The sequence below is a fragment of the Sciurus vulgaris genome, assembly GCF_902686455.1.
Source record: "Sciurus vulgaris genome assembly, chromosome: 8".
NCBI lineage: Eukaryota > Metazoa > Chordata > Mammalia > Rodentia > Sciuridae > Sciurus > Sciurus vulgaris.
In genome coordinates this window covers 83,356,370-83,380,800 of record NC_136468.1, presented here as the reverse complement: position 1 = coordinate 83,380,800, position 24,431 = coordinate 83,356,370, and the positions used below count along the sequence as shown (strand labels likewise).

The window sequence follows — 24,431 nt, the reverse complement described above, 5'->3', positions numbered from 1 at the left end:
TTTCAAGTTTATTTTGTTCCCACAAATATATGTTAGTTTTCCACCCTGTTCAAATGCACTGTTAGGAATACATGTATCTGTTTTCATTTGCAAATATCACATAAGTAAAAGGATTCATATACTATTTGCAAGTGAAAAAAAAAGTACTATAAAAAAAAAGTACAGGAAAAAAAAAGACTATAAAAAATAAATTCCAAGAACCATGTGACATGCTGAAGATTTTTACAACTGATTTCTTCCCCTTTCCCTGTGAAGATGGAAGCAGCATTCCTAGAACCTCTTCTTTTGAGCAGTGGGGAGGCTGATGAGCTAGCCACTTTCTTCCTTAAGGGAAAAGGAAGCATTACCCTGGCCATGGCTCCAACCTCTCTTATTAGCTGGGCTTTGTTAACATGTGAGTTCATAGTCTCTGATCTTATCAACAGGGTTCTGTATCTGCTTTAATCACTAAGTACAACTCCTAAGGACACCAGATAACAAGTATTGCCAATAAATCAGTCATTATATGAGCAGCTCCTATATACCGTGACCCATGTCCTCAATATAGCCACCTGTGCACAAGAATTTTCCAGTCCATTTGAAAAGACCAAATACACATGAAAATCAAAATACCAGCTTGTGTTCAGATGACTACAGCAGCAATGCTGATCAGAACGAAGCTCTGATGAGGTGTTTGCTACATCCTTTCATTTTTAATACTTCATGACCTTCTGTGGAACCTTCTATGGCAACAATTGCTACCTTCCATTTTTAATCTGTATGTATACATACATTTCCTCAATGAGCCAAGGAGTCCTCAATGACAAGGGTTATGTCTTAATCATTTCTGGGTCCCTAAAATTCTACCTTAGCATCCAATACACAGTAGGTATTCAGTAAGCATTTGTCAAATAAATAGAAGAAATTGGGAGGAAACAATTATAAAAATGTACAAGGTTTAAAAAGATCAAGTGAAAAGCATCTTTCTATAAAACAAAGGCAATTAGTGAATGCAGTACATGCTCAAGTCTCTAGCATAAATTGCTTATATAGAATAAATTAGAGCACCATAAAAACTTTCAATATCAAGAGTTCCTACTAGTGACAACTACATCTATCAGTTGGACTCTCCCCTCTGGGCACCATGCCAGGAGATGAACAGTTTGCTGGGGAGGGAGCAGACAGCAGTACACTTTTTGTCAAGATAGTTTATGGTGACTTTTTCTAATCATTATAATAATATCCTAAAAAGCCCAAGAGATCAAAAAATATATTTTAATCAAAGTATTCTACCATCTGCTTCCCCTTCATTTGGCAGGATTTTTCTGGTACAATATTAAAAGGCAACAGAGAAGAGTAAATGAAACACTTATAAAATAAGCTTGCAGTCACATTTCTGCAAAGAACACTTTATAAGGAACTCCCTGTCCCAACCCAAACAGTTCTCTGACACACCCTATTCCCTAGGTTACTCTGTGGGTTAACCCAAGATACACAAGAGTCATCAGAAAAAGATGCAATTCCCCTAAATCATCTGCATAAAAAAAGTTCAGTCATACGTTATAACGAGGCATGCTTGTGGATAACTGCTATTTTTGAGGTATTTGTCTATAACAGTAAAAAGTACTGTTACCTCTGTGCACACAACTCAATCAGCCTTATTTATGAGCAGTCATTTACAACATTCACATCAGAATTCTAAACCACAAAGCCTCTTTAAAACCCACCCCACCTCAGGGTGCTGCTTCGCCCTAACCTTTCTATATTCTCTGAGCAATGTTAGAGCAGAGCATGCTTTTCAGAAGTCCAAGTCACTGGACTGTATTTGCTATTAATTCTGGGGTTCTGTCATTCCATTTGTGATAGTTCATTCTGTCTAGTTCAACTCCTAGGATCTCTGACACACTGTTGGGTACTAAAATCAAATGGGCAGACATCAGGAAGCACGGGACAGTAGCCCTTTCTCACACTGGACTTGAGTAAACAGGAATCTCACAACTCAAGACCAGCCAGAGCCTGATTTGATATGAGTTGTTTTTTTCTTATTCAGTTTAACTCCCCTAGCATACAAAACCTCATAATCAATCCTTACATGGTTTATACCCAAAGCACTTAAACTCAGCATACTACAGTGATGCAGCCACATCAATGTTTATAGCAGCTCAATTCACAATAGCTAGATTGTGGAACCAACCTAGGTGCCGTTCAATAGATGAATGGATAAAGAAACTGTGCTATATATACAAATAAAATATTATTCAGTCATAAAGGATAATAATATTATGGCATTTGCAGATAAATGGATGGAATTGGAGAATATCATGCTAATTGAAATAAGTCAATCCCAAAAAAACCAAAGGCCAAATGTTTTTCCTGATAAGTGGATGATGATATATAATGAGGGCTGAGGGTGGAGAAGAATGGAGGAACTTTAGATTACATAGAGGGAAATGAGAGGGAGGAGGGGGCAGGGGTATGAAAAATGGTGAAACGAGATAGACATCATTACCCTATGTACACATATGATTACACGAATGGTATGAATCTACATTGTGCACAACCATAGAAACGGAAAGATGTACCCCATTTGTGTACAATGAATCAAAATGCAGTCTGTAAAAATAAAAACAAAAATCTTACATGGCCTATGCATTCACACTCGGCTTGGAACGGGACATACTCCTTTTCTTTGCTGTACATCCCAACTGCTCTGTGAGCAGATACATCCTGATTATCTTCAAACTGCAGATCTGCAATGCTGTCAAACAGTTTGGCAAGGTGACGTGTTACCTAAGACAAGAATATTAGAAAAGTAAGAATGTTTCTTACTATAGATGTAGCCTGGTACCCTAAAGATGATGCCACATGAAGTTACAAAACTTTCCTTATAGAGATATAAAGTGATCTCAAAATGTTTTTCTTCAAAATAAAGATCACTTCTAAAATTCCAGGCCTTGAAATGACCTTGAAAGAGAAGAACCAGGCATTCTGTTTCTATCATCACATGTTTTCTGGTGAATACTTACCATGTAAAGTTCCCTGTTTTCTATGAAGATTAGAGACTTGCTGACTCCTCTATATAGACATTGTTCCTGAGGACAATCGTCCTGGTGTGATGTTTGGGGACAAATTTTTAAGACTAAGATTTATTTTATTAGTGTATACTGTTGAAAAGCTGGCAAAATATATGAAATCAATATACAAATTAGAATCTTATTTTGGGGGTACACTGTTATCATTTATTTGCTCTGAAACTTTAGTGAGCCCTACAACATCCTAAGTGCACAAGAAAGGTAAATTATATTTCCCCATTTTCACTGATAAATACAATGAAACTCAAATATCAGGGAAATTCTCCAAGTCGACATTGCTGAAAGTAAATGGCAATGAGATTTTGAACCTACAATTCCCAGCCACACTAATAAAGGTCATGTACCTTTATTATAGCCTCTTACATCCTCAGTTTTGCACTCATCAAAGGAACCCAATAAGTAGCACATTGGACTCAAGGCAGAGTCCAATGTTACAATTTAACAACTAAACAAAGATTAAGATTATATTAAAAGACAAAATGCCAGCACCTGTTCTGCTAGAATAAAACCTAACTGGCCTTCAAACACAACCTGAGTTAGCAACACCACACATCCATTCATGTTGGCACAGACCACAACAGGCCTTCCACCCAGCAGACTTGCATGAAGGAAGGAAAGGGGAAAGGACTTTATTATCAGGCATATCACTCCATCATCTGTCTCAGGGTGGCTTAAGGAAGGGCAGAGATCAACCAAGAGGAAGCGACAGAAGTAAGAACAATAAATATTCTTTCCTTACACCCAGTGCAAATAAATGCTGCTAAGTGGAAAACAGCTTTCCTTGCAAAGTTAAACACAGAATTACCAAGTCCATTCCTAGGTGTATCCCTAAAAGAATTGAAAACAGGTACTCAGATAATTGTATACCCCCATTCACAGCAGTATCATTCACATTAGTTTAAATGTGGAAAACAAAATGTTCATCAATGAATGAATAAACTGTAATACAGATGCACAATGCAATATTGTTCAGCCATAAAAAGTACATATATTCACAACAACATGCATAAACCTTACCTTCAACATCATGCTAAGTGAAAGAAGCCACTCATAAAAGCCATGTATTAAATGATCTCATTTACATGAAATACGAAGAACAGATAAATCCAAAGATACAGAGAGCACAATGGTGGCTGGTAGGAGTTAGGGAGAGGGGGATACGAAGAGCAACTGCTTAATGGACATAAGGTTTTATTTTGGAGTGATGAAAACATTTTGGAACTTAGGTAAGAGGTGGTGGCTGCATAACATTGAGAAAGCACAAAATAGAAGTGAATCATATACTTTAAAATGGCTGGTTTTTAGAAATCAACAAGCTAAAACCATACAGGAACTATATAAACATATGGAGATCGAACAATACACTTTTGAATGATGAATGAGTGAAACAGAAGAAATCAGGGGAGAAATTTAAAAATTCTTAGACTTCAATGAGATTCGTGATACAACGTATCAGAACCTCTGGAACACTATGATGGCAGGGCCAAAAGCAAAGTTCATAGGTATGAGTGCCTACCTGAGAAAACCAGAAGGTCCCACATAAACAGACTAATGATACCTCTCAAGGCCCTTGAAAAAGAACAAACCAATTACAAAACCAGAAGGAAGGAGATAATTAAGATCACAGCCAAAATTCAAAATTGAGAATAAAAAACACTACAAAAGGTTGATGAAACAAAGTTGGTTCTTTGAAAAGATAAATAAGATTGATAAGCCCTTAGACGAACTAACCAAAAGAAAAAGGAAGAAACCCCAAATTAGTAATAGAGATGAAAAAGGAGAAATCATCATGATATCACAGAAATCCAATGGATCATTAGGGATGATTTTGAAAAATAATACTCCAATAAACTGGAAACCTAGAAGAAATACATACATTTCTAAACAAACATTATTTGCCAAAACTGAAGCGAGAGGACAGTGAGCAATGAGATAGAAGCAGTAATAGAAAGCCTTCCAAGAAAGAAAAGCCCAGGACCAGGTGAATTCTCAGCTGAATTCTACCAAACCATTAAAGATGAATCAATGCCAATACTCCTCAAATTATTCCATGAAATAGAAAGGGATGGAACACTTCCAAATTCATTCTATGGACCCAGAATCACACTTGTACCAAAACCAGATAAGGACACATCAAGGAAAGACAATTATAGACCAACACGCCAAATGAACTTACATGCAAAATTACATAATAAAATATTAACAAATCATGTTAACAATATATTCTCAAAAAACTAAAGGACAAATGATCTCGCTGATAAGTGGATGAGGACATATGGGGGGGTAGGAGGGGTTAGTGTTAGGGTTAGGGTTAGGGATAAGGAGGGTGGTAAGAATGGAGGAAGAAAGGACTGTACAGAGGGGAAAAGAGGGGTGGGAGGGGAGGGGGGAAGGGAAAAAATAACAGAATGAATCAAACAACATTGCCCTATGTAAATTTATGATTTTTAATTAAAATAAAAAAACAATATATTAATATTATATACCACAATCAAGTTGATTTTATTCCAAAGATGCAAGCATAGTTTAATATACACAAATCGCAAACTGTAATTCATCACAAATAGAATTAAGGACAAAAATCAGTCAGTTCCATAGATACAGAAACGGCCTTTTACAAAATTCAGCATCCATCCATGATAAAAAAACACTGAAGAAAGTAGGGATAGAAAGACTCTAATTCAACATTATAAAGGCTACATATGAATAACCCAAAGCAAGCCTCATAGTAAATGGGAAAAAACTAAAAGCATTTTCTTTAAAATCTGGAACAAGACAAGGATGTCCACTCTCACCACTCTTATTTAACATAGTGCTAGAAATTCTAGCCAAAGCAATTAGGCAAGAGAAGGAAATAGAAAGGATAAAAATAGGAAGTCAAATTATCACTTTCTGCAAATGATATGATCCTATACCTAGAAGATCAAAGAACTCCACTAAAAGATTGAGAGAGCTTATAAACAAATTGTCAAAGTAGCAGGTTACAAAATCAATATAAGAAAATCAATAGTTTTCCTATATACCAACAATGAATCTACTGAGAAAGAAATCAGGAAAACAATCCCATTCACAATAGCCTCAAAAAACAAACAAACAAACAACAACAACAAAAAACTAGGAATAAACCTAACCAAGGAGGTAAAAGGCCTCTACAATGAAAACTATGGAACATTGAAGAAAGAAACTGAGTGAGACCTCAGAAGATGGAAAGATCGCCCATGTTCATGGATAGGGAGAATTAATATTGTTACAATGGCCATACTACCAAAAGTGATATACAGATTCAATGGAATCCCCATTAAAATACCAATAAATTCTTCATAGAACTAGAAAAAAAGAGTCCTAAAATACATTTGGAAGAAGAAAAGACCCAGAATAGCCAAAACAATTCTAAGACGCAAAAGTAACATTAGAGGCCTCACAATACCTGACTTCAAATTATACTACAGAGCTATAGTAAAATAAACTGCATGGTACTGGCATACAAAAAAACACATAGACCAATGTTACAGAATTTAAGACACAGAGACAAACCCACATATCTAGAGTCATCTGCTCCTTGACAAATATGCCAAAAATGAATATTGGAGAAAAGACAGCCTTTTTAATAAATGGTCAAAGAAAAACTGGTTATTCATATGTAAAAGAATGAAGCTAGACTCTTGTCTCTTACCCTGCACATCAACTGAAAACGGATCAAAGACCTAGAAATTAGATGAAAACAAAACAAAACAAAACAAAACAAAACAAAACAAAACAAAACTATGCAACTCCTAGAATAAAATATAGGGTCATCATTCCAGTATATAAGCACAGGCAATGACTTTCTCAATAGGACCCCTAAAACTCAGGAAATCATGCCAAGACTAATAAATGGAATGGCATCAAATTAAAAAGCTTCTGCATAGCAAAGGAAACAATTACAAATGTGAAGAGAGCTTATAGAATGGAAGAAAATCTTTGCTAGCTACTCTTCTAAGAATTAATATCTAGAATACATAAAGAACTCAAAGTTTACACCAAAAATTCAAATAACCCACTTAATGGGCAAATGAACTAAAGAGACATTTCTCAAAAGAAATACAAATGGCCAACAAACACTTGAAAAAAATGTTCAACATCATTAGTAATTAGGGAAATGCAAATCAAAACTACACTGAGATTTCATCTCACACCAGTCAGAATGGTAGTCATTAGGAATACAAATGATAAGCCAGGTGCAGGGGCGCATACCTGTAATTCCAGCAGCTGGGGAGGCTGAAGCAAGAGGATAATGAATTCAAAGCCAGCCCCAGCAGTGTAGCAAGGCCCTAAGTGACTTAGTGAGACACTGTCTCGAAGTATAAAAAGGGCTGGAGATGTGGCTGAGTGGTTAAGTGTACCCCTGGATTCAATCCCTGGTATTAAAAAAAAAAAAAAAAATATATATATATATATATACACACACACACATATTTATTAGTTATATATATTACTAATAATAAATGCTGGAGAGGATGTAGAGAAAAAGGAAAACTTTCACACTGTTGGTGGGATTGTAAATTAGTATAACCATTATGGAAGTCAGCATGGAGTTTTCTCAAAAGGCTAGGCATGCAACCACCACATGACCTAGCTATACCACCCCTCAGTATTTATCCTGAAGAACTAAAGTCATCATATTATAGCAATATATGCATACACATGTTTATATCAGCACAATTCACAATAGCCAACTATGGAACCAGTCTATGTGTCCATAGATGAATGAATGAAGAAAATGTGGTGTATATACACAACAAAGTTTTATTCAGCCATAAAGAAAAATGAAATTATGGCATTTGCAGGAAAATGGATGAAACTAGAGGCTTTTATGTTAAGTGAAATAAGTGAAACTCAGAAAGTTAAGGGTCATATGTTCTCTCTCATAGAAACTAGAGAGGAAAAAAAGAAAAGATGGGGGCATATCTAATGAAAACCAAAGGAAGATGAGTTGAAGAAAGGAACCCAGAGGTGGGAAACAGGAAGGGAAGGGGGAAGTGCTGGGGAGTGATATTAACCAAACTATATTGTGCACGGTGTGCATGTTTGAATATGTAACAATAAATCCCATCAGTATATACGACTAGAATGCACCAATAAAAAAGTTGGGGAAAATGTTCTTCAAAAGAGTTCCAGAGGAAGTTCTTGGGAATAATATCAATCAAGTTATATTTTATATGATATGCATGTATTAATATGCATTTCACTATTATGTATAATTGTTATACAGCAACAAAAAGTATGAAAAAAATAAAATGGCTAATTTTATGTTATATGAATTTTATCTCAACAGGGGTGGGGTGGAATAAAGAAAAAAAGAAAAGTTGCTGATAACCAGCAGATGATTTGAAGCTTTATAACATTTCCCAATATGTGGGCTTCATCTTTGTAACAAGTCTTTCTTGAAATGCAGTTTAACTGGACTTGGTACCTAAACAGCAGCAGCTTCTAGAAATAAAAGCAACCTGCCCAAGTTATTTTCATGACCAGGTGAACACCAACATCTGTAAGAACTCTTTAAGGGTGATTTAATCTCGGCAGTATTTAGCCTTTACATTTTTGCTGTATTTGCGGTTTTAGTATTAAAGAAAATCATGTCAAGAGGTTTTCCAAGTTTAAAATAGATGAGTTTTTGAGATTCTTGCTTCCTTTAAAAATAGGCAGAGGGATAGCTGACTGATCATGCTCAGGGCATCATATTCTCCTCCATCCCTACCCATTACCCAAAGGACATTTATGCACAGAAAGTCTCTGCAATATTCTAACAATTCACTCTTACAGCTGAAGTGGCCAGCAAGTGCACAGATGTTGAATGGCTTCTACTGTGTAATGGGCCTAGATAATATCCAGTTGAAAAGCTGCAGGATAAATGAGACCTCAACCATCAGACACCCTCACACATTATTACTTTGGTGAGAAAATAATTTTGAAACAACTTCTGGCCCTGTAGTCACTCAGTCAGTGGCCAGGAAATGCAAACCTCATGACTTGCAGTTCTCCCATGTCTTCTAGCTGGCCTGGTTGAAGTGGGATGTTTTCATATTGTCTGTTATTTAAAGTTTGAGAGAATGGGACTTTTAAAAGAAAAAAAAAACAAACCCGGATTCTATTGCCCTCCAATTTATTCCATATTTAATGACATTCTCTTTTCATTTCACACAAAATTAAAATTCCTTCTTCCTAGCTAGCTATTTGGAAAGATGTTTTATTTTATGACTAAAAAGAATACATTAAAAATGAACGCTTCTTAGGCTCTTAAAGGAGTCAAAGCTTTGTCATATTTTAAATAGGTTTCTAACAGGTTAGCAAAGAAAATTGAAATAATGTTCCCTCGATGTATGTAAATCAGATGGCTCTACACACTAAGAAATAGAAGCAGGCTGGCTTTCCACAGTTGTGTGGGATCATAAAAATGACCACATCAGTTGAAAATCACACCAAGCGACAATAATCAATGGGGAAACTTATGATAGTGCAAAGATCTTTACAGGTTTTTTTTTTTTTTTTTTTTTTTTTTGGTCAAAATAGTAGAAACTCCCTGTTGGTTACAATGTGCAAGGAAATGGAAAAAACCTGTAAATTAATATTTAGTACACTGTAATTAAGACATGAAGCACATTGAAATTAAAGTGCTTTCTTTCACAGAAAACTTTCCTGAGGTGACCTAACAGTGCTTGCCTCCTCCTCCTCCTCCTCTTACAACTTTAAGATGTGAAATGAGCATCTCTATGCCTGGACAAACTGACACACACTTTTCCAATCTAGATTGGCCACCAGCATTTTATTCTTCGAGCTTCCAGGGTCATGAAATTTCTTTGAAAGTTCCTTTGAAGTGAGGCTTTTGAGGATTTGTTGTCTTGCCGATGTCGCTTCTTCTGGAAACACTTCACTTTTTCTGTCACAACCCCTGCTCTCGCTTGCATCGGACGTTCATTCCCTGCCCAGCTGTGCATCAGGACTGTGGAACGGAGAAGGTAACCCTTCCCCGTCAGCTGTCCCTCCTGTAATGCCACCAAAGTTTAATGCAAATTTCTCTTCCCGCCTTACCTATTTCATCTTTGCTACACTTTCGACTTTGTTGCTAACTCTCTTATTCCATCATTTAGTGCTGTAAGATGTCATGTGGGTTCATCCTAGAGACAAGGAAGTCACAGACTAAAAGCCTCGCTGTGTAAACAGAACAACAGATGTACAGTGGCTTACCGCTGACAGAATTTAGAAGATGTGACATAACTGGTCACCGATCACAATCCACATCTATTATTTATGCAGTGACCTCAGCAATGAACTTTGTGCTTTATGCAATTATTCACCATGAAGATACCATAGTATCTGAGACATGAATCATGTTGGCAGGGTACTGGTGTTATTTACCCAATTCTTGGTAGTGGAGGTTCATATTGGGAGAACCTCTTATTAAGTGTAAAAAACTTATATCTGTCAATAGAGCCAGACACATTTATTCGTCTATATAATTTATAATTCAAACCCAAACCAATATAGTGATCAAATGTTTGGTCAGTCCCTATGACCTATAGCTGTTGTTCAACTAGAAAGCAGAGAAGATAAGAGCACTTCAGTTTCTAAATATCTTTTCAAACCATGTGGTTCTGCCCACACTATCTAATTTCATATTTCTCCAATCTACCAAAAGATACTGCCGGTCACTAATTGAGATAAAAGTATACATAAATCCTGGCTTGGTAAGCACCACAGGATTCACTGATGTGTATTCATTAACTCATTTATCCATTTGGTGATGATCATCACAGTAGTAATATAAATAATGACCAAAATGTAGGCAATCTTATCTTTTGTAGATATTATTCTTCTGCAGTAAGATAGAATGTGTTATTTTTACATGTATAAAAATTTAAGCTAGGGACTCTGGATATGGCTCAGTGGTAGAGTGCTAACCTGGTATGTGTGAGGCCCTGAGTTTGATTCTCAGCACTACAGGGGAAAAACATGTTAAGCTAATCTGTCAAAATAGTAGATAATTGTTCTATTTTATTTCAAAAATAATAACATTGATGATGGTATAAGGGTATATAACACTGTTGAGGTCTAAATCTTCAAAAGTTGGTTAAATCTGTTATGGTACATACATATAATGGAAACTTTTATAGCTATTAAACATTGCATTATAGAGGAATTTCCAGTTTTTTTTATTAAAAATCATAAATTTACATAGGGCAATGTTGTTTGATTCATTGTTATTTTTTCCCCTTCCCCCCCACCCCTCTAACCCCTCTTTTCCCTCTATACAGTCCTTCCTTCCTCCATTCTTACCACCCTCCTTATCCCTAACCCTAAACCTAACCCTAACCCTAACGCTAACCCCTCCTACCCCCATTATATGTCCTCATCTGCTTATCAGCGAGATCATTTGTCCTCTAGTTTTTTTGAGATTGGCTTATCTCACTTAGCATGATATTCTCCAATTTCATCCATTTGCCTGCAAATGCCATAATTTTATCATTCTTCATGGCAGAGCAATATTCCATTGTATATATATATGCCACAGTTTCTTTATCCATTCATCAACTGAAGGACATCTAGGTTGGTTCCACAATCTGGCTGTGGTGAATTGAGCAGCTATAAACATTGATGTGGCTGTATTTCTGTAGTATGCTGATTTTAAGTCCTTTGGCTATAGGCCAAGGAGTGGGATAACTGGGTCAAATGGTGGTTCCATTCCAAGCTTTCTGAGGAATCTCCATACTGCTTTCCAGAGTGGCTGCACTAATTTGCAACCCCAACAGCAATGGATGAGTGTACCTTTTTCCCCACATCCTCGCCAACACCTATTGTTGCTTGTGTTCTTGATAATCGCCATTCTAATTGGGGTGAGATGAAATCTTAGGGTAGTTTTGATTTGCATTTCTCTTATTACTAGAGATGTTGAACATTTTTTAATATATCTTGTTGATTGCTTGTAGATCTTCTTCTGTAAAGTGTCTATTCATTTCCTTAGCCCATTTGTTGATTGGGTTATTTGTATTCTTGGTGTAGAGTTTTTTGAGTTCTTTATAGATTCTGGAAATTAGCGCTCTATCTGAAGTATGAGTGGCAAAGATATTCTCCCACTCTGTAGGCTCTCTCTTCCCATTACTGATAGTTTCCTTTGCTGAGAGAAAGCTTTTTAGTTTGAATCTATCCCAGTTGTTGATTCTTGCTTTTATTTCTTGTGCTATGGGAGTCCTATTAAGGAAGTCTGATCCTAAGCCAACAAGTTGAAGGTTTGGACCTACTTTTTCTTCTATAAGATGCAGGGTCTCTGGTCTGATTCCAAGGTCCTTGATCCTCCAGTTTTAATAAAATATATATGTTGGGACATAAGCACAGGCACACTTAAAAAGCTATACTCAAAAAGAGCATCTAGAAGCATATTATTCTCATCTCCTATGTATTTGTTCTGTTTTCAAACTTCCAAAAATGAATGCACAATTACTTATATAACCCAGATTTGTTTTTACCAGAAATAATCAAAGTATATATGACATTTTGTAATTTGATTTTTGTACTTATTAAGATAGCTTAGACATATCCACACATCAGTGCATATGGGGTTGATTCTGCTTCTTCCTTAAAATCTTTGGCATGCATATATTGTATAATTTTATATAAATGTGTTCACAACACACATGCTAGGATATTTCAAATAAACTTTTGGAAATTGAAACACTTATAAAGAAAAAGGCATACTGTGATAAATTTTAAGAAAGTGAACAAAACTCTTGTAACCACTGTCATTAAAAAACAGATCATTCATACCCAGAAGACTGGATATCCATGGCAGTTACCATTCCTTTAAACGTGAACGTTATCTTTTAAAAATAAGAGCATTCTCTTTCCAAATGAGCAGTCGTACAGAGTGTGTTCTATTATGCCTACCTTCTATTGCTCAACATTACGTTACTGGAATTTATTCATGTTACTAGGTATAGACTAGTTTGTTGGCTTGTTTGTGTTCCTTGCCATGTGGTACTCCACTGTGTGACTGTCACACAATGTAATTACCATTCTATTGTTAAGGGGCATTTAGGTTGCTTCTAGTTTAGAGCTATTAAAATGAAAATAGAACAGAGATGAGTGAAGAGGATTGAAAGGAATGGAGGAGGGACAGGAAAAGGGGAGAACAGTGGAACGAATCTGACCAAACTTTCTTAGGTACATATATGAATATACCACAATGAATTTCACTTTGATGTATATCTATAATACACCAATTAAAAAAAAAACTATAGATAAATACAAGACTGAGCATTGGTGGTGCACGACTATAAGACCAGCAGCTCGGGAGGCTGAGGCAAGGGGGATCGAGAGTTCAAAACCAGCCTCAGCAAAAGCAAGGTGCTAAGCAACTCAGTGAGACCCTGTCTCTAAATAAAATACAAAATAGGGCTGGGGATGTGGCTCAGTGGTCGAGTGCCCCTGAGTCCAATCCCCCGTACACACTTCCTGCCAAAAAATGAATAAATAAATGGAAGAAAATAAAACGCATAGAGTAGAGGAAAGGGGGAAAACGAGGGAGGAGGAGAGGGAAAGGGAAGTGCTAGAGACAGTATTGGATCAAATTATAAGTCACACTTGTATATTTATGTCAAAATGAACCTCAATATTATATATGACTATTAACACACTAATAAAAAAATTTAAAAAGAAAGGGTATGGATGCAGGATGAGGACGAACTTGTGACCATCTTTACAATATTATGTGCTAAGTATTTTTCCTGTTTCCGTATACAGTTTATTTTACTTGTCACTTAAAAACAAAGAGAGTACCTACTGTCTTCCCATTTGACACATAAGGAAATTGATGTTCTGAAACATAAAGCAACAACGTAGGATCGACAGTCAGTATTTAAACTCATGTCTATATGATTTCAAGGTGTCTGTTCTTTCCATACCATCTGCCTTCTGAAGGATGGTTAACGTGCCTGTTTCAACTAGTTCCATGCAGTTAACATTTCAATGCTCATATTTTTTGTACGTGCAGATCCAAATTTCCATCTGGTATCATCTTCCTTCTGCTTAAAGCACTTCCTTTAACATTTCTTGTAGTGCCAGTTTGCTGGTAATGAAATTTTCCAGCTTTTCAATGTCTGAAAATATCTTTATTTTGCGTTCATTTTTAAAAGATATGTTTACTGGGTAAAGAATCTCAGGTCCACATTCTTTTTCTTACAGCAGGTTTAAATAGTTGCCTATTGTCTGCTCACTCCATTGTTTCCTGTGCAAAGTCTGTTGTAATCCTTACATTTGCTTCTTTGTACATACTGTGGCTGTAAGAGCAATGTGTAGATTCATTTGTCACTGAGTTTGACCAATTTTGTCAATTCAATGCCTTTTGTTGTTGTTGTTTCTTGTGTTTGGGCCTATTGAGTATCTTGAGTCTGTAAATTTATACTATACTTTCCCTTCAATTTGAAAAGTTTAGGTTTTTTGGTTTTTGGCAAAGATTTTTTTTGTCTCCTTTTCTGCCTTGTCCCCCCTCACACCCCCAACATGTTAGGAAGTTCAATTGCACATATGGAACTTTCTTATAATCTCCATATCTATACTTGACTTTTGAAACATATGGAATATAGTTGTAATAACTTATGATGTCCTTGTCTGCCAATTCTAACATCTGTCCCAGTTCTGGGTCAGTTTTGATTTATTGATTTATCTCCTCTTTTATGTGTTGAATACTTCTGCTTCTTCACATGGCCAGTAACCTTTAACGGGATGCTAAGCACTGTGAACTTTATCTTGCTCAATGCTGAATATATTTTGTTATATTTTATTATATTCCAGAGTTTTGTTCTGGAATGCAGTTAAATTACTTGGAGACAATTTGATCCTTATGGATCCTTATTGCTATTAAGATTTGTTTGGCAGAAAAAAATGTTTGCCCTGGGTAGAGTAGTGTCCAACCTAGAGCTAATTATTCTCCATTACCAGCAAGACTTTGTCAGTACTCTATCCATAAATAATAAGGGTTTTCCAGTCTAGTTGGTAGAAATAGGCACTATTTCTAGCTCTGTGAGAACACTGGGAACTAAATCTCTCAGATGGATCTTTCTCCAGGCTTGGGTAGTCACCGTAATACATATGTATTAATAAAAAATTCTGCTGACTATTCTAAGAAGCCTTTCTATACGTTTCTGGAGATCTCTTTCCTCTTTGGTATTCTGTTCTACAAATTCTAGTCAACTCAGATTCTTCCTGGATTTCCTTCACATGCCATGATCTAGAAATTCTCTTAAAAGCAGCAAACTGGAGTTCACTCCACATGTTCCTACTCTGCTATAAATCATTGTCTTCCACTTCTGATGTCCAGTGTCTAGAAAGTGGCTGCTTCGTATATTTTGTCAAAGTTCTTGTCCGTTTCAGACAGAAGAATAAATCCATTTCCTGTTACTCCATCTCTGCCAGAAGCAGAACTGGGCCCATCCTTGTAATTTTAATTTGCATTTCTCTGCTTGCTTATGAAGTTAAGCTATACTTCATGTTTACGAGCCAGTAGAATATCTTTTTTTATGAACTGCTTAAGTATTCTGCTTTTTCATACTTGTATACTAAAATATCTGTCTTTGTTTCTTTGGAGGAGTTACATTCTGCTTATGAATCTTTGGTTTAATGTTTTGCAAACATTTTTCCCAAATTTGTTGTTTGCATTGTTAGTTTCTTAATATCTTTTGATAAACCAAAGTTTAAAAACTTTTTAATATAGCCAAATCCATCAAACATGCCCTTCATAGCTAATATGTTTGTGTCCAATTCAAGAAATTTTTGCTTATCCCAAGATCATGAAGATGTCCTCTGTTTCATATGTTCTACATCATTTCACTGTTTTACCTTTCACATTTACATCTATACCCAATTGAAAATGATTTTGTGATTTGGAACATAGATGCCCCTTCTTCCCAGCAAATTTATAACCAAATGACCTTAAAACCATTTCTTATTGTTCAATTATCTCTGCTTTCAGTGTTTTATTTCTCTCCTTCGTTCAAGTTCTCTGAGACTAAGGAAAGCTCTGGTCAGTGTGGTAGACCCAGCACATCCATGAATCAACAAAAATAGCTCACAGGGAAAAGCAGTGCCACACAGCAGGTAGACCTCACTCTGCCACCTCCTGCTCACATCGTCACCCCTGAAGCCTTGATTTTCCTCAATGTTCTTTAAATGCCCTTCACTGCATTTAAACAGATTCAGATCACCATACTGTTCAGCTTTTCTAGTAGTTCCCAGAAGAAATGCAACTTTGCAGGGGGCCCTATCTATTGATGTTAAGTGCCATGAAACCAAGGCTGGAAGGGCCTCGAACGCCTTGTCGGCAGGACCTCACAATTAAAACATTTAATATTTGGATCTCATAACATTAGAGCAACATTTTACTTTAATCTCACATTACAATAACCCTGATATAATTATAGAGCTTACAAACTGGCTCTGGAGAAAATCCTGGTAACAGAACTGCAGTAGATTTTAGAGCAATGGCAACACATTTGCAAAATTTAAAAAAAAATACATAACTTGTGATTATATGAACTAGTTTTAGATAATAAATGATAATCCATTGGAAATGTAGTTTATGACAAATTTATCTAAACACTAGATTCTGTTTTCTTGTCACACATCTAAACTTGTGGGTATCAGGTTGTCTTATTTAAAGGAATGCATTTGAAATATGATATATCCATTAATTCTGCTGCTCTCCTTGGGCAGGGACTGAAACTCCTTTCATGAGCAGCTTCTGTACCTTATCATCAGCTGAAGGAAGACATGACCAATGGCAAGATGGTCAAGGCATGGGCATCTTCAATGTCCGTTGCCTTCTGCTTCCTCTTCTCCATTCCTTCTTCAGTCCTAACCTAGAGTCGGGGCAATCCCTTCCTCCACATTAGGAAGCTATTATCCCTCCAGCCTTCTACTTCCTCTAGAAAAAATCAGATTTTATTTATTTTTGTATCGCTTTCATCTAAAACTCATTCTTGCATGCCCTTGCCTCACCATCTGCATTTTGACCCTTTTTCCTCTTCACTCTCCAAAGAGAAATATTCCCTTGCCAGTGAAGGCAGGGGACACTAGGAACAGGTGCTGAGGTCCCTCGTCCCCATTCCTGAAATGCAAATGCCGAGACACTTTTACCCCCTCAGGAAGATAACGGAATGGAAGCTCCCAAAAACACACTGTGCTCTTGGGATGCGGGGTCTAGGTATTGGCCCTGTTAAGATCCAGCCGTGCTTCTTGGCCTAATATGCAGCCCGTTTCTCATAAGAACCTTTCTGAATGCCAATATTACAGGTATCAGTTGAGTGCCGTCTGTCTCATTGCTGAAACTTCAGGGGATTTCTTAGAAGACAAGTTGGCACTCCTTTTATGTAGTGTTCATGCCCTTGAAGGACCTTCCTTGATGCAAATATTAAGCATTCCTAGGTGTGTGTGTGTATATATATATATATATATATTTTAATCTAGTTCTATAGAATGCATTGCAGCTTCAATTCCTACCACTCCAATTTTCAAGCACCCATACGAATAATAATGTGTTACTGGGGACTGAACCCAGGGGCACTTACCAATGAGCTTCACCCCCAGTTGTTTTCATTATTTATTTTTAAAATTTTGAGACAGGGTTTCACTAAGTTGTCCAGTTGGCTGACCTCAAACTTGCAATCCTCCTGCCTTAGACTCCCAAGTCACTGGAGTTATAGGCTCCATTGCACCCAGCTAGCTCCCACATTAACTAAAAAAGTAAAATTTTAATATATTAAACCTAGTATATCCAGATTATTATTTTAACATGAGAAATATAAAACTTAATGAAATATTTTGCATATCTATCTTGTAGTAAGTCTTTGAAACCAGGTGTGTATTTTATATTTTTAGTGTACTTCAATTTGGATCTTTTGTCAAAAATGCCTCATCTCTATTTAGGTTCCATAAAACATACAGAGGCGAAGGTAGACTCATATACCCAAGTTATTTCAAACACTTATGCTTTCAGATGGCTGAATTGAATATCAGTTTTCAAATTTAGATCTTCTGAAACTTACTCAAACTAAAAAGTCAACTCCTCATTGTCACATGTCAAATGATTAATAACCACATGTGACTCGTGACAACCCCTAAAACAGCACAGATGCAGTCAGTCACACTCAGACACCAGCTTCAGTCACCATATTACTTTGGTTGCAAAACATAAGTGGATATTTTTGTAAAGGGGGCGGGGAACATCAAAGAATGTTACTAAGAGCTTCATACCAGGTGCACATAGCTATTCCACCATGCCCATGAATCCTTCAAGTACATCTTTAAGTTTTATTTTCAGAGCAACTACCAGAGAGTTTTACTACTGAAGTTAAGCCTGCAGTCCTTCAGATAATCCATGCCCTTGGGAGGTCGGGCTGGGGTAAGAAAATCTTGAAAAACTCGACCTTAACTTAGCTTACTGACAACTATTAATTGCCAAAGGCATTCTAGACACACCAAATTGCATCCAACCTTTCAACCCCCGTGTCTTAAATTGGAAACTTGTGCTTGTAGAATGGATGCTGTAGTGGTATCAGACCTCCCTGGCTGATGTGCTCAGGCTGATCAAATTCCACAATTAACTTCAGAAACTCACTTGGACCAACATTCTTAAATTGAGTGTGGGTAGAGGAACGGGGTCTGAAGAATTCAAGTCATTCACAAGATGTCAACATGAGTTATCTGCCTACAAAGGGTGTCTTTTACCGGGAAATTGCATTGTTACCCCACAAACTGCAGTTGCCTTGTTATCTCAGCCACACTATAGGGAGCACATTTAGGAATGTCAGCACAAAAGGCAGAGATGCAAAAGCCCTGTATGGTGGTCTGAAAGTGATTCCAATATTACAAAGAGGGTAGGAGAGTATAGCAAGACCATGCTGTCCCTCATAACTGCCAAAGGAATCAACTATTGCACAGTCAATGACCAAAAATTCAGAACGCATGTTCACCCTGCAGAACCCATTCTTCCAGGGATCAAAGTCAACCAGGGCAGTAGATGACACAAATTTCTCTTTGCTGCTCCTTCTCCATCTCCTGACCCAACAAATCACTCTGGAATGGTTATTTGCACCACAAAGTCTGCTGAACACATTTTCTAATCATGGACCATCAGTAACAGTGGGACAACATCTTACTTGAATGTGAATGATTCAAAGTTTTAGTAGTATAACTAAAAAGATCTCACTGAAATCACATTTTAAGCTTAATTTGAAATAATAGGACTCTCCTCAAAATTTCAGACTATATCAGAAATCTAATCACTTCCAAGCTGGCAGCCCAAGAGAACCATAAACTGTGTCTACTCTACAGCCACATGGCTGACCCCCTTAACTGGTAGACAGACATATCCTCCTGCTTGTATAAATGTGGTGCCAACAGCCAATTGCTGGTGTTCATCAGCATGGCAAAGATGCTGGAAATTGCCATGCCATGATTTAACCTCAGTATGATTATAATTTAAAATATTTAAAGCATCCTATACTATCTAGTCATTCATTAAGAAGTAGCCCTAGCACTAGTACTGAAGAATGTACTTGAAATTCAGGAATTTAGACTATGATTGTAATCCTATGAATGAGTCAGGTGGCAGGATCACTGCAATAAGTCACCAGGAATAGAGAAGGTAGTGTTCTGTAGAATAAGTTAGTCATGCTGTGGAAAGAAAAAGCATTAAAGATTAAAAAAGCATATCACTTACACTCATACATTGTTGGTGGAACTGCAGACTGGTGCAACCACTTTGGAAAGCAGTATGGAGGTTCTTCAGAAAACTTGGAATGGACCTACCATTTGACCCAGCTATCCCACTCCTTGGTTTATATCCAAAGGACTTAAAATCAGTGTACTACAGTAACATAGTCACATCAATGTTCATAGCAGCTCAGTTCACAATAGTTAGATTGTGGAACCAACCTAGATGCCCTTCAACAGATGAATGGATAAAGAATTTGTGGTATATACACACAATGGAATGTTACTCAGCCATGAAAAAGAAAAAAATTATGGTGTGTGCAGGTAAATGGATGGAATTGAAGAATATCATGCTAAGTGAAATAAGCCAATCCCCAAAACCAAAGACCCAATGTTTTCTCTGATAAGTGGATGCTGATACATAACATGTTGGGGGTGTGGTAAGGGAAGAATGGAGGAACACTGAATTGTGTAGAGGGAAATGAGGGGAGGGGAGAGGACGGGGAAAGGAAAGATTGTAGAATGAGACAGACATGATTACCCTATGTATAGATATGAAATGAAGAGTTGTACTCCATTTGTGTACAATGAATACAAATGCATTCTGCTATCATGTACAACTAATTAGAACAATTTTAAAAAGTTAAAAAAAAAAAAAAAAGGCATACCACTGAAGTTTGAAAAAAAAGTTGGTGGCAGGAAGGTATGGACCATGAGCCAACATGTTGCCTGGCTAAGGCATGAGGCATTTTTTGGTGATCTCAAAGGCAGGTGATGAGAATAGGTGACAAGAATACATTGTGTGATTTCTTCCCCCAGTACCCCCTAGGACTTCAATGAAGGCACATGCGCATTTCGAGGACAGCAGACATGGGTTAGGATGGGTTAGTCCCTCCAGGGTTTGGTGAAACACTTCTCAACACCCTGCTTGCTCAATCATCTACATCTGTTGGTTCCTTCTCTGGAAAGTAGGAAAGGCATGGAGAGAAGAAAGGCAGAATCCTGCAGCTGTGAGCTGTCATCCCCAAGCAGGCTGCCCAGGGGTTTCCCTGACTCCTGTGGGGAAGGCGAAGCCATGATTCCCCAGCTTCCATTAGGGTCAAGTGAGAGGAGCTAGAGAACAACTCATAGAAGCCATGGTGCCTGCAGGAAGTGAACCTTCACCATGTCTCTTGTTTGGACATCTGCTTAGGCAGGTGGAGAAAGATGATGTGCCAGAAGGCTGGTTACCTTGGCCAGGCAAAAACTAGGAGAGCTGAGCAACAATTGGCTCTGCCATTTATCCCCTTCCCCGGGGGAGGTCCCTTTGTCCCCTGAGGACTTTCAAGCTTGGTCCACAAGGGACCCAACATGTGACTCCTCGCTGTTGATTGTGAAGATGGACAGTCATTGCTGACCAGAGAAGCAGAAACAATCATGAAGATGGTGACAAGGGGCTGGGGTGAGGCTTAGTGGGAGGACACATGCTTGTCATGAAGAAGGCCCTGAGCTCAAGCCCTAGTACCAAAAAAACTGGTAGTGGGGGGGCAACAATGGACAGATACTGCTATAAACCCTCCCCATGATAAACAGGTAGGAAGAAGAGGAAACAATCAACACCTGCCTCCAATCTTCAGCTCCAGGTGCACAGGTGAAAGTCTGGCCTTCACATGGAGATGAACTGCAATTTCCAACTAGCTAAGTTGGTTTTGGTTTATGGTTTGTTTGCTTATTTATTTTGATACTGGGGACTGAGCCCAGAGGTACTTTACCACTGAGCCTCATTACTAGTTCTTTTTATTTTTTATTTTGAGACAGGGTCTTGCTAAGTTGCTTAGGACCTGGCAAAAGTTGCTGCAGCTGACTTTGAACTTTCAATCTTTCTGCCTCAGCATCTCCAGTCACTGGGATTACAGGTGTGCATCACCACACCTGGCTATTTATTCATTTTTTAGGGAATTATGATACTTGCCCAGGACATTATAAAGGCGTCTGCTACTAGTGTATGAAGATTCTGAAGGGCACATTTGGGATTAGGACTTGAAGAAAAATTTAAACCGTTCAATGTCTGTTATTCCATGGAACTAATACTGCTCAATAAAAGTCACTGAGACTGTTGACTTTAATGACTATAATTAAAAGAAAGAGAATGCTATCCTCATTACAGACTTTTACATTTTTCCTCTGATTTACATATGGGAAATTCATTTTGCATTGTAAGTATTTGGATTTGAAAGGTTTTCAGGAATGCCTGGAATAGGACATGATACCCTCTACCTCACAGGTCTCAAGCTGCTGATCATGAAGATGCCCACAGGGAATTATTGGAGCATAAGTGTGATTATGACTGTTATGATTCAAATTCATTTTGTTGTTGTTTTTTTAAAAAGCACCTAAGGCTGAGGATGCAGCCCAGATGTCAGGTGTTTACTTAGCATGCAGAAAGCCTGGATTTCTAACACCATTAAAAAAAAAAAAAAGTGGGTGTCTAATTGTGTACTACATGTTTATGTAAGGAATGGATGTAGTGTGCTCCTACTCAATCTAATTAGAGAAAATTTGTGTGCAAATCCATCCAGGGGTTAATATACAAAACAGTAGCTGCAAGGGAAGCCTGAAAAAATTGACCAATAACTCTGTCATTAATAGCAAGATTTCACTTGTATTCTAAGCAATAATAGCCATCCAATTGAATTTAGGTTCAAAGTTAAATGATGAACAAGAAAGAAGCATCAAGATAAATACTGTGTCCAAACAATATCAAAATTCAGGAAACTGTAGAGCAAAGAGACACATATTCCAAAGAAAATGGCATAAAAATACCTAAAGAATGTTTTTGTTTTTGTTTTTGTTTTTTTTTTTTTTTTGAGAAAAATAACATGGACAGAACTCCAGTGGTAAAGCACAACCTTCAGTTTCAAAATAATCTGCAATGACAGTCTACTTCAGAGCAGGCTCTTAGGTCAGCTCTTACAACTGCAAGAAGTAAATGAGGGGGACAACTGGGTAGGCCTAAGGGAGAGATGACGTCCTCTCAAAAATGACAGAAAGCAATGCTCTACATGTGTACAAGCTGTGTCCCAGATCAGTCTGTCCCTCTCAGAAGGCAAAAAATGGTATCTGCTTTTATTTGCTTTCAGTAGTATTGACACAGGAATCAGCAAGGTGGTGCATTATTTTATTTCTGATTTCTGGATAGGGGAAACCAGAGGATGAGTCTGAAATTATACAAATACAACAGTGACAGTACTCAAGACTAGTCTGACATAATGATTTTTTTTTTTTTTTGGAACTGAGGGAACTGCAAAAAAGCACAAGCCACGATCTTGTTCCCACAAGCAGCCATTTTCCCTAGGCAGGCGTTCATCTTGCCAACGCGCTCCAGCCTTGCCCTGGAACCCAGGGGACCTGGAGCCTGTGCCTCTCTCTGTTGACTTCTTTCAGGACCCCAAGCTCAACACTCAATATCCTGCCCCTGTACTGAACACCAGGTGGTTACTCTTCAGACCTCTTTTAGCAAAGGCTCTGACATCCTGCATGCTGCATTAAGAATTTTAACTGCAGATTTTCTAGTTCCTGGCACATGTGACATGACAGATGGCACCTGATAATGACAGGGAAACTGGGGCATTCCTTAGCTAACAGTATAATGTGAGATTAAAAAAAAAAAAATTACCTGTTTAGGCTGAGCTCCCTTTGAGAGGATGTCAAGTAAGTCAGCGGAGGAGATGAAATAGAAGCGAGGAAAAGCTACACGCTTGGTTTCCAGGTATTCAGCAAGAGCTTTTTCACAAAGAGAAAGCCTAGATGAATGAAAAAAAATTTTTTTAATTTTTTTTTTTATTTTTTGCAGACTGCATTTTGATTCATTGTACACAAATGGGGTACATCATTTCATTTCCATGGTTGTGCACAATGTAGATCCATAACATTTGTGTAATCATACATGTACCTAGGGTAATGATGTCTGTCTCATTCCACCATCTTTCATAGCCCCTCCCTCTCATTTCCTTCTACATAATGTAAAGTTCCCCCATTCTTCTCTCATCCCCCACACTCCGCCCCCATTAAGCACATCTTGCCCATTCAGTCACCAACACTTCAACAGAACAAACCCAGCTCCTTTTGCCTGTCCATTCATCACAATGAGTTCACTATGGAACAGGGTGTCTCCCTCCTCTGACACCACCACACTGCTGCAACTGATGCAAAAGTCATACTAACTGGGAGGACGCACACATACACTAGTTGAGGCTAAATATCAGACTGGGGTTTATGTCACTGGTTGCTTAATGAACCCTGGGTTTGGCATTGTTCAAGCTGAGCACAAATGCATTAGTAAGGTGTGACTGGTGACGGGTCCTTCCCTCCCCACCCCACATTGAATGTCTACAAAACACAACTGTCATCCATTCTCTCAGATCTTCAGAGGAGTCACAAGATCTAGAATCATTTCTCTTTCATTGTCCTTAGCCAATCAAAACTGAGCCAGAGCCCCAGAATCCCCAAGATTATTGGCTAAACAAAAATGAGAAAATTCTGTAGACAAACTACCCATTTTAGGAGCTGATGTGCCCATTAAAAACCGGAATATTTTTGTGACTAGTAACTGTTGTAGAATCACATGTGAAAATAAATTTA

The 24,431-nt window shown here is 37.6% G+C and overlaps 1 protein-coding gene across 1 annotated transcript in view; it reads right to left on the bottom strand.

Moving 5' to 3' along the window:
• Positions 1-24,431, bottom strand: part of DNAH11 (dynein axonemal heavy chain 11) — a 335,620-nt gene that overhangs the window by 224,383 nt on the left and 86,806 nt on the right. The window contains 2 exon segments of the mRNA XM_079151923.1: positions 2,620-2,769; positions 23,467-23,593. Of these exon segments, the coding sequence (XP_079008049.1) occupies positions 2,620-2,769; positions 23,467-23,593 (277 nt within the window).